Genomic DNA, 12,895 nt, shown 5'->3' with positions numbered 1-12,895 from the left:
TGCCAGAGTTCTCTCCATTTGAGTCTGGGGTCTGTTTTTAGGAGGGTTCGGTGGTTGAGATCGCCGGCATTAACTTTCCCCCAGTTACTGCTGACTTCACTCTTGATGGTTCTCAACCGCACAGCCCAGTCATTTTGGAATGATCGTCTCCCTTTTTTCTTGAAAGATGAGAGGAACAGTCATATAATCACACAATGCCCTGGCCTCGGAGGAGCCCTATTAGCCCATCCAGTTCCAGCCCCCTGCCATGGGCAGGGACACCTTCCACTATCCCAGGCTGCTCCAAGCCCTGTCCAGCCTGGCCTTGGACACTGCCAGGGATCCAGGGGAAGCCACAGCTTCCCTGAGCAACCTGTGCCAGGGCCTCACCACCTTCACAAGGTCCTAATACCCGATCTAAACCTATTCACATTGCAACTGCTTAATCTTAAGTGTCCCGCTAGAGCCGCTGATGTACAATTTAACACAAATCCCGAGATCTGGCTCAAAGCCCTGCACAGACCTGCAGTACTTGGGACCTGTAGGAGGGCGAGGCACCCTATCGCGAGATCTGGGGCCCGCGACTGCGGAGCGGCGTCCTCTCGCGAGAGCGGTGTGAGGCCGGTACCGCCCCCGCTCTACGGCGCCCCCTGGTGGGGTCGGGACGGGACGCGCCGCCCGCCGCCATTTGATATCGGTCGGGGCCGGTCAGCGCTCAACCCCGGCGCGGCCGGAGCCCCGGGCATGAGTAAGTTCCGTGGAGGGATTCGGGGACACAGCGGGGGGTTGCCGCTGTGACCGCCGCCGGGCGATCGGGAGCGCGGACAGACTTGCGTTGGGACGCCCCAGGGCCGGGGCGCCCTGAGGGGCGTGAAGGAGGAGGACACCCCTTGCCCTCGCCTCAGCCTCCTCTTGTGTCTCGGCTCGCGCCGGTATTGCGACAGGCGCCGGTGTCGCCCCTCAGCCTCGCCGTGGCGCCGCGGTTTGGGGGCAGGAGGCGACGCTCCCCGCGGTGACAGCCCCGGGACGCCCCTGTCACACCGGGAGTGTGGAGGGGACAGCCGGGATCTGTCACACCGGGAGCGTGGAGGGGACAGCCGGGATCTGTCACACCGGGAGCGCGGAGGGGACAGCCGGGATCTGTCACACCGGGAGCGCGGAGGGGACAGCCAGGATCTGTCACACCGGGAGTGCGGCGGTGACACCCCCGGGATGCTCCTGTCACGCCGGGACCTTTGCGCCAGCCTAAATTCCTTAGAAGTGCTTGGAAATTGCATTCTGGCTCAGCGCTGCCAAACTGGTCTCCGTGGTAACAAAACCCACGAGCCGTGGGAAAAGGTGGCTTCCAGTAAGGATAAAAAAAAAGAAAGGCAGAAAGTTAGGAGAAGGCGGTGGTCGCACAGAGATATTTCTTCTTTGGCGTTGTTTTTTTTGGTGTTTAATTTGGTGATGAAAGCCATTAGCAAACAGCAGGAAGTGACAGTGGGTAGTAGGAGTGTTGCTGTTGGTGCTCTGCTACCTGTTGACAAGGTTGCACTAACGAGCATCTGTGCAGCTGGGCACCTCTGGGAGGGCTGGGCTCAGGACTCATTAACTTCAGCTCTCATAATCATGCTCATAAAAAATAATACATGATAAGAATTCGCTCAAATCAATTATGTTTGACTGGGTTTTTTTTCCCACTCTGTGAATGTCCAGGCTAACTCACAGGTTTAGCTCAGTTTCAGGATCAGGTAAAGGTTTTGTTTTTCACAGGCAGCCAGAGAGCATTTTAATTTTCTAGGATTAGGACCAGTGTCTTGCCCAAAAGGTAGTGTAGTCAGGATTTGGGGCCACTGTGAATTACTATGATACAGTGATTCTGCTTTTTGAGGTACAAATGGTGTCTGAAAACTGGAGCTGGGCCCTGACCTGACAGGGGACAGTGACTGCAGAATTTGTGGGCTGCATTCCACACGTCTTTCTGGGCACATTTCCTGTGGAAAGAAACATCAGTGGCTTTGCCACAAACAAACTTCCTTTTCCCTGGCATGTTTGGGCTGAAGCAAAAATGAGAAGGTGCATATATTACACACACACTGTTTAAAACTTTATATGGATGCAGACAAATTATCAGAGGTGTTAAGTGCATTGTAGTCTGAATGCCAAATGTATTCCCAGCTCACAGAGAGGCCTCAGAGGCTTTGTTTATACTGGCCAGAGAATTCCTGGACTGCGAGCTGAGTTAAAGGCTGCGCTTCAGCAGCAACATGGATCTCACTAAATCAATTTCTGCAGCACTACAGCCAGTTAGTGTGGAAGGTCATCTTTAGTCTGGGACATTTCTGTAGGAGATCTGACTGGAGGGAGGAGCAAGAAAAGCAGATCCCTAAAAAACAGTGCAGTCTGATTCCTCTCTATGTCATATTTGAAAGAGCTCCAACTGCTAAGTCAGGGTGAATAAATTAACTGCCTGTGATAGCACAGCAGTCTGCTGGAGACCTGGATATTGCAAATATATCATGTGGAAAGTTAAATGCAAACACTATCTGATAAATAGGAAACCTGCACATGCCAAAATGCTGATGCTTTTGATAGCACATTAGTCCCAGAAAACACAGGTAAAATGTCTAAATGTCTAAAATGTTTGAAATATCCTTCCTTTTACTGCTTACCTGGGACAGAGGCAAAAGGTCAGTTGAGGCAAATTTGAGGATTTCTTTAAACTTCACTTAAAGGTCCTGGGCCATGATTTGTAAAGGTGCCTGAGAAAGTTAGAAAATGAACCTGATTTTTTTTTTTTTTCATGTAGCTGAGGAAAGTCTCAATCTTTAATGCTTAAAAAAAATCTTTACTTTTGCAAAAGTCTGGCTAAGAAATTGATTTAGTTGATTCTTTCTGTACGTTAGAACATTTCCTAAACCAAATATTAACCCTGATATCAAAAAGGCCCATAAATCTTATAAACCTTTGTCCCTGCTGTTTGATTGCTGAAGACTGTTCAAGGAGTTTAAATAGATTTCCTTTTCAGTAGACTAAGTCCAAGATTCCTAAAAAGAAAATAAAAACATAGGCTGAAAATCTTGGTCTTGAAATTTAACCAACCAAGCATGAATATGAAAAAATGTAGTGTAAAGGTCAGTATTGTTGGCAATAGGCATGAGTATTTTGCAAGTTTGGCAGTTCTGGCAATCCGTAATTCCTGCAAACAAGTGCTGCAGGTAGAAGGCCAATGTTTTAAGGGTGCTGTTGGTTCTTTTCATTAGCTGAGTTGCTGTCTTTCTCCGTGCTATTGAAAATGTCACAATTCCATTCCATGCAGTGATGTTTGTGTTCATTTATAGACATGAACAAAACACGAGCCTTTTGTCTTCTGAACTTTCCCTGAGCAATCTTCTCTACTCCATCAGTTTGAGCTGCTCCTCCTCTGCTGATTTAAGTCATCAGAATCTTCCAGACCACTGTAATAATCCTTCAGCATTCTCTTTTGTGCTGGATTTATACCTGTTCTCCTGAAGTATATCTGTTAGGAGGGCATATTAAAAAAAAAGTAGCATTAAAGATGAATGAGTTCACGTAACATTCTTTTCCTTTCTGTATCACTCTGCCAGAAGCACGTGCACTGCCCAGTTTTCCTGTGCTCAGTACCCTGCCTCTGGCAGCTGATCTATCCCCTAGGTAGCCGTGCTGTGGCAGAGGTGCTGCGGTGCCAACGCCGCCTTTGTCGTGTTCAGAAATGAGCTGCACGATCGAGAAGGCACTGGCGGACGCCAAGGCGCTGGTGGAGCGGCTGAGGGAGCACGACAGCGCGGCCGAGGCGCTCATCGAACAGACCACGGCGCTCAACAAGCGGGTGGAAGCCATGAAACAGGTCTGCCCTCCAGCCCTGCTTGCTCCTGGGAGTGACAGCATTTACATCTCTGGGTGCTCCTGTGCAGAATGAGCATGCTGTTGGGTTAAGCCTGTAATGTAGACATTACATTTTACATTTACATTACATTTTTAGTAAAGGTGTGGCTCTCATCTAAAAATAGCTTGTTTATATAGTTTGAGACTGTGGAAACATTTTCACAGTTACTTCAGTTTAAATATTGAAAACGGGCATTTATGTGGAGAACACTGGTAGAAATGGGCTTGGCATCTTACAAACCACTCAGTAGTGTCTCTTGGTTTGCTCTCCAATGCAATACTACGTGCTTTCATTAATTTTAGCATGCCCACTTAATCATACAGAGGCTCTGACGTGTTTTCTTCTGTACAGACTACTTTGTCTTTGCACTGTCTCCTTTTGTTTCCAAATAGCCTCTTGGGCTTTTTTTTTGCTCATTTCTATTCTGATGTTAAGCTGCTCAAGCATGTTGTTAGATTGAGTGTGACTTTCACAAGACAGCTCCTGGGAAAACGTAAAGATGTCATGTGATTTTCCATATGGGAGTTCATTCTGTCACTTTAATGAACCCAAGATATGTTAATGGGCCTGTAAAATAATAAAACCCTGCATGCAATTCAACCCTGTAAAACTAGTCATGCAGAGGCTTCATAGCTTCAGATTGAGAGTATTACATTTCCCCATCTGTGGAGAGTCAGGATCCATTGACTCGGTCCCAAGTGACTTGTACCCACACAGGCTTATGGTTTAAGGTTTTGGGAAGCCACAGTAAATGTTGAGAGGTTAATACCTCACTGTTTGTCTTTACCACATCTCTATGAGTTTTAAATTACCTGATGGTGAACTTGGCCTGCATTAACTGAAGGTTAAATAGCATCCTCTACACACATCTAAGGTGTGAAACTTGTTTAAAAGCAAAGGTATGCTTTTGTGCCTCTAAAGGACAGGATACCTGCAACACCTTCTGGTGTGTGTGTTTGATATTATTATTATTTAAAAGCAAGCATTGTCTTCCTCATTACAGACTGTGAGCGACAGTAGGAACAGGTGCTTTGTGACCTGCTGAGTAATACCTGCCTTTGGTTAATCAAATATGCTGTGCCTTGTTGGTTTGTTTTTGTAATAACCAGTACCAGGAAGAAATCCAAGAGCTCAATGAAGTAGCAAGACATCGCCCTCGGTCCACTCTAGTGATGGGTATCCAGCAGGAAAACAGACAGATTAGGGAATTGCAACAGGAAAACAAAGGTAAAATATGAATATTCTATCCTTTTCAAGCTCCAGCCTGTACCACTGGAATTAGTGAGACTTTTACCACTGATCTTTTTTCAAAACATAGCTGCAAACAGCTATGAAAAAACATAGAAGAAATTTTTTCTTCTAATTTCAATTTGTCAGTTTAACTGATCATAATACAATTCATGAGTCCTAAAGTCCAACCTCTGGGACTGATGACTGAAGAGAGAGATTTAGTCTCTCCAGATTTAGAAAATTTACTTTTTTCGGTCCTTATGTAAGCACAAGTGAGAAGATAAATAGAACTTAATTCTGCAATATAGCAATCTTTTTGGAGAAGTGTCTCACCACTGCTGAAAATACTAGGAGCAGCCAGGATAAGTTATGGTGTAAGTGGAGAAGTATAATTCCTTCTGGAATTCTGTACACTAGGAATGCAGTGTTCCTCCTTGAAAGCCTAGATATTCTAACAGTTCCATTCAGCAAAGGATTCAGTGATCTCAGTTCAGATGAGTCTTGACTTATCTCAGGGGTTATTTATCCTTTGACTCAGTGTATTTTGAACAGAAGCATTTCCAAACTCTGGTTGCTACTAAGCTGCAGATTAAAACAGATTTGTGAACGCCTTCCTGCCTTTTGTACAGTGTGGCTTTTAGTGGCTGGGGTAAAGCTGCTCAGCCACACTCCAGATGGCTTTTGTCAGCCACAGGAACTGAACACGAAGTTACACTAACAAAAGACTGTTACTGATCAGGAATTGTCCCAGGCTGATCACCATCAAAGCCATTTGCAGAGCCTGTGTAGATTTCATGGTGCAAGGAGTGGGGACACAATTACAGGCTCATTTTGGTTTTTTCAAGCTGAAATACTTGAGCATTTTCATTTGGTTCTCTGTGTTAAACTCTTAAGTGCATTTTGAATTCTGTTGGCAGAACTGCGCACATCTCTCGAAGAGCACCAGTCTGCTCTGGAACTCATCATGAGCAAGTACAGAGAACAGATGTTCAGGTTGCTTATGGCGAGCAAAAAGGATGATCCAAGTATAATAATGAAGTTAAAAGAGCAACATTCCAAGGTAATAACTTCATTGAGTTTTTTTGCTTTGTTTTTTAGTTAACACCTTAGTTTGTAGTGGATCAATTCAAAGCTCACTTCATGTCAATTTTTGTGCTATTGTAGTACTAATGAGTCCTAATTTTTATAATCCATGCCGTTCAACTCAAACAGGAAACTACCAGTTGAGTAAGTCAACTTTACCAGCTTCTCATTTATTAAAACTTTCAACAGGTAGCATTTCATTACTGCATTTGCTTAATTTACTTTTGTTTCACATCAGTCTTTAAGGCAACTGCCCTGTTACACTTCCAGAGGATAGTAATAGTCAGACTTTTAGACTAGCTTTAACTTATGCTGTGATACCAATAAATAATTAATAAACCTGTGCTTAGGGAGAATAGGAGGAACAAGCTTTTTAGATTCAACATTCAAATATTTTTCCCCTAAATACTGTAAATAAATTTAAAAAATTAAGAGTACTTTTGACTGTTGAATAACTGAACATATACTTGTGTTTCCTGCTTCATCCAGTTATTCAATAGTCAAATATTGAATATATTTTAAATTTTGGGAGAATTCATTATTCTGGGTCACTAACAGGTCTAAATAGGAGCTTTTTAGCAAAGTATTACATTTCATTGAAAATGTAACAATCATTAGAGCAACACAGCTGTGTAGATAAACAGAAGTTCTAAGTGTTTTATAATCTTTATATATAATTTTTGACCTCAGGTAACTTAAGTTTTCAAAGCAAAGTTAGGGTCTGTTTACTGGGAAAACAGAATTTAAGAATTAGATTCTTTCTTGCCTGCTTACAACATCCTATGTGTGTAATTAGTGCCATTGGTATGAAAAACATTATTGGGTTAGAACTGAATTTTTAACATAAAATTTTGAAAAATGACAGATATAATTTTCAACAGAAGTTACGTCAGAATATGGTATAGCATGTCCTCCAGTTTCAGGAAAACCAAGAAAAGAGGGTGAAGTGAAATCCATCCTGAAATGGACTGTGGTAGTTCATTTAGGTGCACTACAATCGAAAAACAGGAAAAAGAAACAAAAAAAAGAAAAAATAACATCTCACAATGTAATTGGAGCAGGAGATTCAGGCTTCAACATTTTCATTAAACCTCTTCCTTCATGAATGCCTGATGAAAAAGATTCATCACCCTTACCCTGACACACGGGATTTCTGGAATTTCATTATTTATTCTCTACCTCAAGCTTCATATTCAGGAAGATTGAACAACGTTGAAGCACTTTTTAAGTACTTCTCTCCTGTTATTAAAAAATCCATTATGCCCGAGGAGTTAAGCTCCCTGTTCCCAGTAATGCTGTTTTCCTCGAGTGCCAGCTGTTATTTTAGTGCCTGTTTACAGATTATTACAAGAGCACTGATTGATGCAGATGAAGAAGCACTTCCTTTAAATAGAACAGTGGTTTTTGATAGTGTTGTATGCGAGAGAAAAGGGTGTGTTGCTAGTAGTGACCCTGATCTAAGCATGCTGTTTGAATTTGCTCAGCTGAAACAAGGCCCTAAAATGGGTGTGGCCGCTTTTTTGTTCTTTATCTCTTTGGAGAGAAAAGAAACAATGTGTAGGAAAGAGAGAGACACAGAGGCTTTCACTGTCATTGCACTTTTTGGTTTTACCCCGTCTGAGTTTTCCACATGTGTCTTCCAGAGCAGAGCCTTCCAGTTTTGTGTTAGGATCTGACCTAACATCAGTGACCTTGGAAGAGGTTCAAAGTTTTATTGATCCAGAGCCCACACGAGCTGTGAAAGCAGGAAGCAGGGAGGACAGCAGTATATCTGAAACCCACAGCTCCTACCCAGGCCTTCTCAAGGGTGCATCCTTGCCTTACCACAGCTTCCTGTCAAGCTAAATTTGGGAGCTCTTTTAAAAAAAATGTTTCATGTCATCACCTGCACTGGAAACTGAGAATAAAGATTTACAACAAGTTTTTCTTTGCCCCCTCACATTGAGAGTGGGCATTTTATAACTGCTTAATTATAACTTGGGCAGTTGGAATGACAAAGAGGAAAGGGCTGATGTTTACTTCAGTAAAGGGTATTTGTTTTGGTCAGATAAATTTATGATTCCAACTGAGGCAGTTCTTTGTGGTAGTTTGAAGGCAAGGTGATCATCTGCCAGCTATATGGATCTCCCATCAAATTCATCTTTTAAAGGTGGGATTTAGTTTTAGTCTCTGCTGTCCTTCACTTCAGCCCTCCTGTTCTGCTTTTCCTGATACTAGCCAATTAATATTGTGGATTTTGTCCAAAGGCCAAATCAGGCACAACTAAACTGGCATCATGGCAGAGTTGGAATAAAGGACAACTTGAAAAACAAAAGCTGTTGGAAATACCTTTAAGCTGCCTGGCTTAACTGAGCAGCAGTGAATACCAAGAGGGGCACAGGCTTCTCATGTAACATTGCAGGGAAAGGGGGCAGAGACCCTTCTTCCTGAACCTCTGAAGTCCAGAGCCCAGATAAGCTGGAATTGGAGGTGGATTCAAGCAAAAGTATCTAAAATAGAGAGTGCAGGGCAGATTTGAGTTTTGTAATATATGACATAGTGAGGATTGACCACTGCACCTGCTCTTTTTTTTAGAGAGAAATACCTGTCCATGGGCTGGTACTGGAGATCAGGTTTCAAACACCTGGAAAGAATGTGGCTTTCCCTGCTATTCTGACAGGAGTGGTTTTGCATATCCAAAACACACATCAGTTCCTGCTGCACAGGAGGGCCTGGTCAGGGCAGGCACAGCACCAACTTGTGGTTGTCCTTGGCCATTTGGAGGCCAGGGAGCACAGTTGGTTAAGCTTCCATCAATTTCCAATGAGAGGCATCCTGTGGGGCAAACCAGGTTTATTTAAATAAACAGGACTTCTGTGGCTGCCCACACTGTAAAGTTAGAGATAATTTGTTTTCCAGAATTGATGTCTGTGATAAAAAACATCACAGCACCTAAACCACGTTTAATGCTTTGCTTTTTTTAATAATGCAGAAAATATATCAGTAAGGTATTACTAAATATTGTATCTCAGGAGCTGCAAGTGCACGTGGACCAAATTACAGAGATGGCAGCGGTAATGAGAAAAGCCATTGAGGTGGATGAAAGGCACGGCTGCAAAGAGCAGGAGCGGATCACCCAGCTCGAGGTGAGGAGAAAGCTGCAGAGGCACAGATATTAAAGGGAGTAAAGATCCTCCCAGGTGTTGTATGGAGTTACTGTCCCAGTCACTCACTGCTGTTGTGTTGCCCTTGCCCTGCTGGAGCAGGGGAAGCACCACTACAGCTCAGTTTCAATGAGGGGATGCTTAAAGGCCATCTAAGAGAGCAGGAGGGTCAGAAACCTCATGTACTCCCTTGGAGAAGATGACAGACACAGCACCAATTTCAGTTCAGTATTTTACTCCTTATGCATTAGTTTGGAGTAGAGGGGAGGTTTTAACAGAAACCCTGATTTCTTTCTGGAGCCTTTTAACATGTTTTTCTCTCTCTGGTTTTAGCAAGAAAACAAAGGCTTGAGAGAAATTCTTCAAATCACTAAAGAATCTTTTTTGAACCTCAAGAAAGAGGATGCATCAGAGAGCACATCCCTGTCAGGATTAGTGACAAGCAGTGATCTGAGCCTGAGGAAAAGCTAAGGACTCTGGGAATCGTCAAGCTTCAGTTGCACACTTAAACCAATGGAGCATCAGGGGGCACTGGTCAAGCACTTGTTACTGAATAGGGCATCAGCAAGAGAATGCATCCAACTCCAGCTCAGTGGCTTTTATACTGTGTAACATAAATTCAGCTGGTATTCTGCAATACCCTCAGTGACAGATTGATTGCTATAGATCTGACCTCAGTAGGAAATGGATTAATGCACTTGCTGAATTGCAGATTCTTTTTATATGAACTCGTTTTACAGATAAAAGGTGAGATTTCAAGTAATTTATATAAATTATTGGTTATACAAAGTTCAGTGCAACTCTTAGATAATAAAGGTAAAATTTCAAGTCTGATCTCTGCCTTAGAAAATAGTAACTTATGAATATGCTTTGTGCATGATCCACATAGCATTTTTTCATTTTGTTTTGGTTTTAATTCTCATTTTGCAACAAACATCTTTGATAGGCAAGGCACACAGGCAGCATAAAATTTAAGGATTTCTGTCATTTAGCCTTAGGGTATCACTTTCAAGGCCAATTTTTAAACATAAGGAATGCTGTCAATCAATAGTTTGGAGTTTTTAAATGAAACAAGATTCTTTCAAATATGTGCACTGAATTGTATTGTGAGAACATGGAAAGAGCTGTTCCCACTTTGTTGTTCTCAGGAACACAGGTAGCAATACAATTCTGCCTCAGCTTTTACCTTTAGGAGAGGAAATCCAGCTCAGTTCTCTGTCAGTAAGAAGCCATGAGTCCCATGTCTTCTCCAGTTACCTGCCCAAACTTCCTAAGTGAGGAATGGCAACTGGAAAGCACAAAAGCAGTGGAAGCAGAAAAGGGGGATGGAGGAAGGAGGAAGCAGCTTCATGGCAGAGTTGGCAGCAATTAATACTTTTAATTTTATTTTCTCTGGTACTAACTAGTCATCAGGAAGGTTTTAAAGTGAGTTAAGCAGAGTGAAAGCTGTCAGCTACAGAAAACTGTGGAACTACAGCTGCCACCCACAGTTTCACATTCTGGCTGTTCAATAACCCACCAAGCAGCACGAGCTGAGCTGTCCTGAAATCAGCCACCACTTAGTCAAGTTTAATTTTCAGTGACGACAACACAGAAGGAACTAAGCATCCAACACTTCAAAGCGTGCCAGCTTCAATACAGCTTCCTGTGCCCCAGCACAGCTTCCCTGAGCTCTAGGTAAATGTTCCACAGGCCTAAGGGGAAGCTTTCAGTGGCACTGAACAGACTAGGAACAGCATAATACCTTTGTTCCGTTCTCTCTGAACAGAGAACTACTCCTTCCTGTGGTGCTTTTAAGAGGAAACAAGTGAGAAAGGAGCATTAGCAGGCAGTAAATGCTTTTTCAGTGAACTAATAACACTTGCTGAAAGGACAGGTAAATCGGGTCTCCACATTCTTGCTGCCTGCTTTAGAAGTGGAGAAGCTGCTGCTTCTCTGCTGAGCACCTTGGCTTCTTGCTAGGCTTAAGAACACACTGAGGACATTCACATACCTGGAAAAAAGTTATAGCCATTTCCAGACCTGTGAAACAGCTGAGGGGAAATTCTGGGGGAACATTTTAACTCAAGCTCAAAACATTCTTGTCTGCTTTTATATTATCTGTAAAACCTTGCCAATGCTTCTCTGATTCAGATTTTGCATTTTTGCTGTGGCTTGCAAGCTGCTGACTTACCAGAAGCAACACCTTTTATCATCGGAGTGTTCTATTGTTGCAAATTTACAAGGAATTTTGGCCTCAGTTGTTGTTTCTAGAAGTTCTTGTTTCTAGAAGCATCTTTTCAGCCATGCACTGGTGTCAAGAGGCATTTCTGTCCATTTGATGCTGAATTCAGTTTTGTGGCTGACTTCTGGTTTGGTTTCTGAATACAGGAGAGGGTTGTTGTTCTGTGGCAGTACTTTGAGGTTGCTCTATTATGAAATAATGCTTGATTAGTGTTTATTTTTGTAAATTTAAAAAAAAAATGTGACTTAATTTATCTACTCCTAGTCTTCACATTTGATACGTCTCCCCTTCCATTCCCCTGCCCTGATCACTTTAGGATTTTAAAGAGCCTTCACAGTGTGTGGAGTGACTATTTTTCATTGCATACCTGTTATTTTTGTAATGCAGATGGCTTGAGAAGGATTTATGGCTAGAATTGTGTACTGTACAGTAAACTTATTTTATCAATAAAGTTGACTGAAAAGATGGATGTCTCCATGACTAAAGCAAGGTACTCTCTCTGAGACTTGCCTTGTTGGCAACACAAGATAAAAAAGAATAACCAAAACTGTTTTATGTGGCAGCTGTTCAGCTGAGGGCAGACTGAAACTAAATAAAAGCTTTGAACAGCCTTGACTTTTTAAGAAGCACATGGGATTAGAAGATTGTTAAAATACAGAACTATTGGCACTGTTTTCATGCAGAATTACATGTACTGGAATCCCTGTGTAAATGCCCAAATGAAATTTATATTGGCTTAGGGAGTTTCCTTAAGTACTTTGCTTAAAAGAGGAATTTCCAGTCTACTGTTTGAGTGTGAAACTTGATCTTTTTGGAGAGCCTGGAGTCTGAGTGCCCAGGGCACTGAGGCAGAGGGAAGGTGAGACCTTAAAGCTCATCCAGTGCCACCTCGTGCCATGGGAAGGGACACCTTCCAGTGCCCCAGGCTGCTCCAAGCCCCGTCCAACCTGGCCTTGGACACTGCCAGGGATAGGACAGCCACAGCTTCTCCAGGCAAGTATTTTTTATCAGTTCTTCTGTGATAAATCAACTGCACACATCTGTTACCCAGCCAAGCTGATAAGACAGCACAAGTCAGTTAAATCCAGGTTTTAGTGGATGCTGTGGGCAAAACTACGCCCAAGTCATTCCTTAGTTTATGGACCATTCAGCACAAGAGGGGCTGGACAGGAACTGTATAGGAGGAGGGAGTGAGTTCCTGCTGCCTGTAACCACCTTCCTGTCCCCAGACACTGGGAGCCCTTGTATCAGGGAACTTCCTCATTTCCCATCTTCAGAAAAAACTCACCTGACAACTGCCTTAACCAACTGCCCAGCAAGGAGGGAAACACTTCATCATTGCAGTCC

At 43.0% G+C, this 12,895-nt stretch overlaps 1 protein-coding gene across 4 annotated transcripts; it reads left to right on the top strand.

The window, feature by feature from the left end:
- The first annotated feature begins 613 nt into the window (after positions 1-613).
- LOC131591854 (FGFR1 oncogene partner 2 homolog) lies at positions 614-12,141 on the top strand. 4 transcript variants are annotated; one of them, XM_058862953.1, is made up of 6 exons: positions 614-727; positions 3,637-3,829; positions 4,978-5,095; positions 6,016-6,158; positions 9,193-9,306; positions 9,658-12,141. In XM_058862953.1, exons 2-6 carry the CDS (start codon positions 3,695-3,697, stop codon positions 9,793-9,795), a joined length of 648 nt encoding a protein of 215 aa, XP_058718936.1. In that variant the 5' UTR covers positions 614-727; positions 3,637-3,694; the 3' UTR covers positions 9,796-12,141. The 4 variants fall into 4 exon arrangements, with proteins under 4 accessions (XP_058718936.1, XP_058718934.1, XP_058718935.1 ...); XM_058862951.1 differs by having other exon boundaries at positions 617-727; positions 3,693-3,829; XM_058862952.1 differs by having other exon boundaries at positions 621-727; positions 3,621-3,829.
- The last annotated feature ends 754 nt before the right edge of the window (positions 12,142-12,895 follow it).

The sequence above is a fragment of the Poecile atricapillus genome, chromosome W (assembly GCF_030490865.1).
Source record: "Poecile atricapillus isolate bPoeAtr1 chromosome W, bPoeAtr1.hap1, whole genome shotgun sequence".
Taxonomy (NCBI): Eukaryota; Metazoa; Chordata; class Aves; order Passeriformes; family Paridae; genus Poecile; species Poecile atricapillus.
The sequence above is the reverse complement of the archived record's forward strand: the minus strand, read 5'-3'. Positions and strand labels throughout refer to the sequence as shown.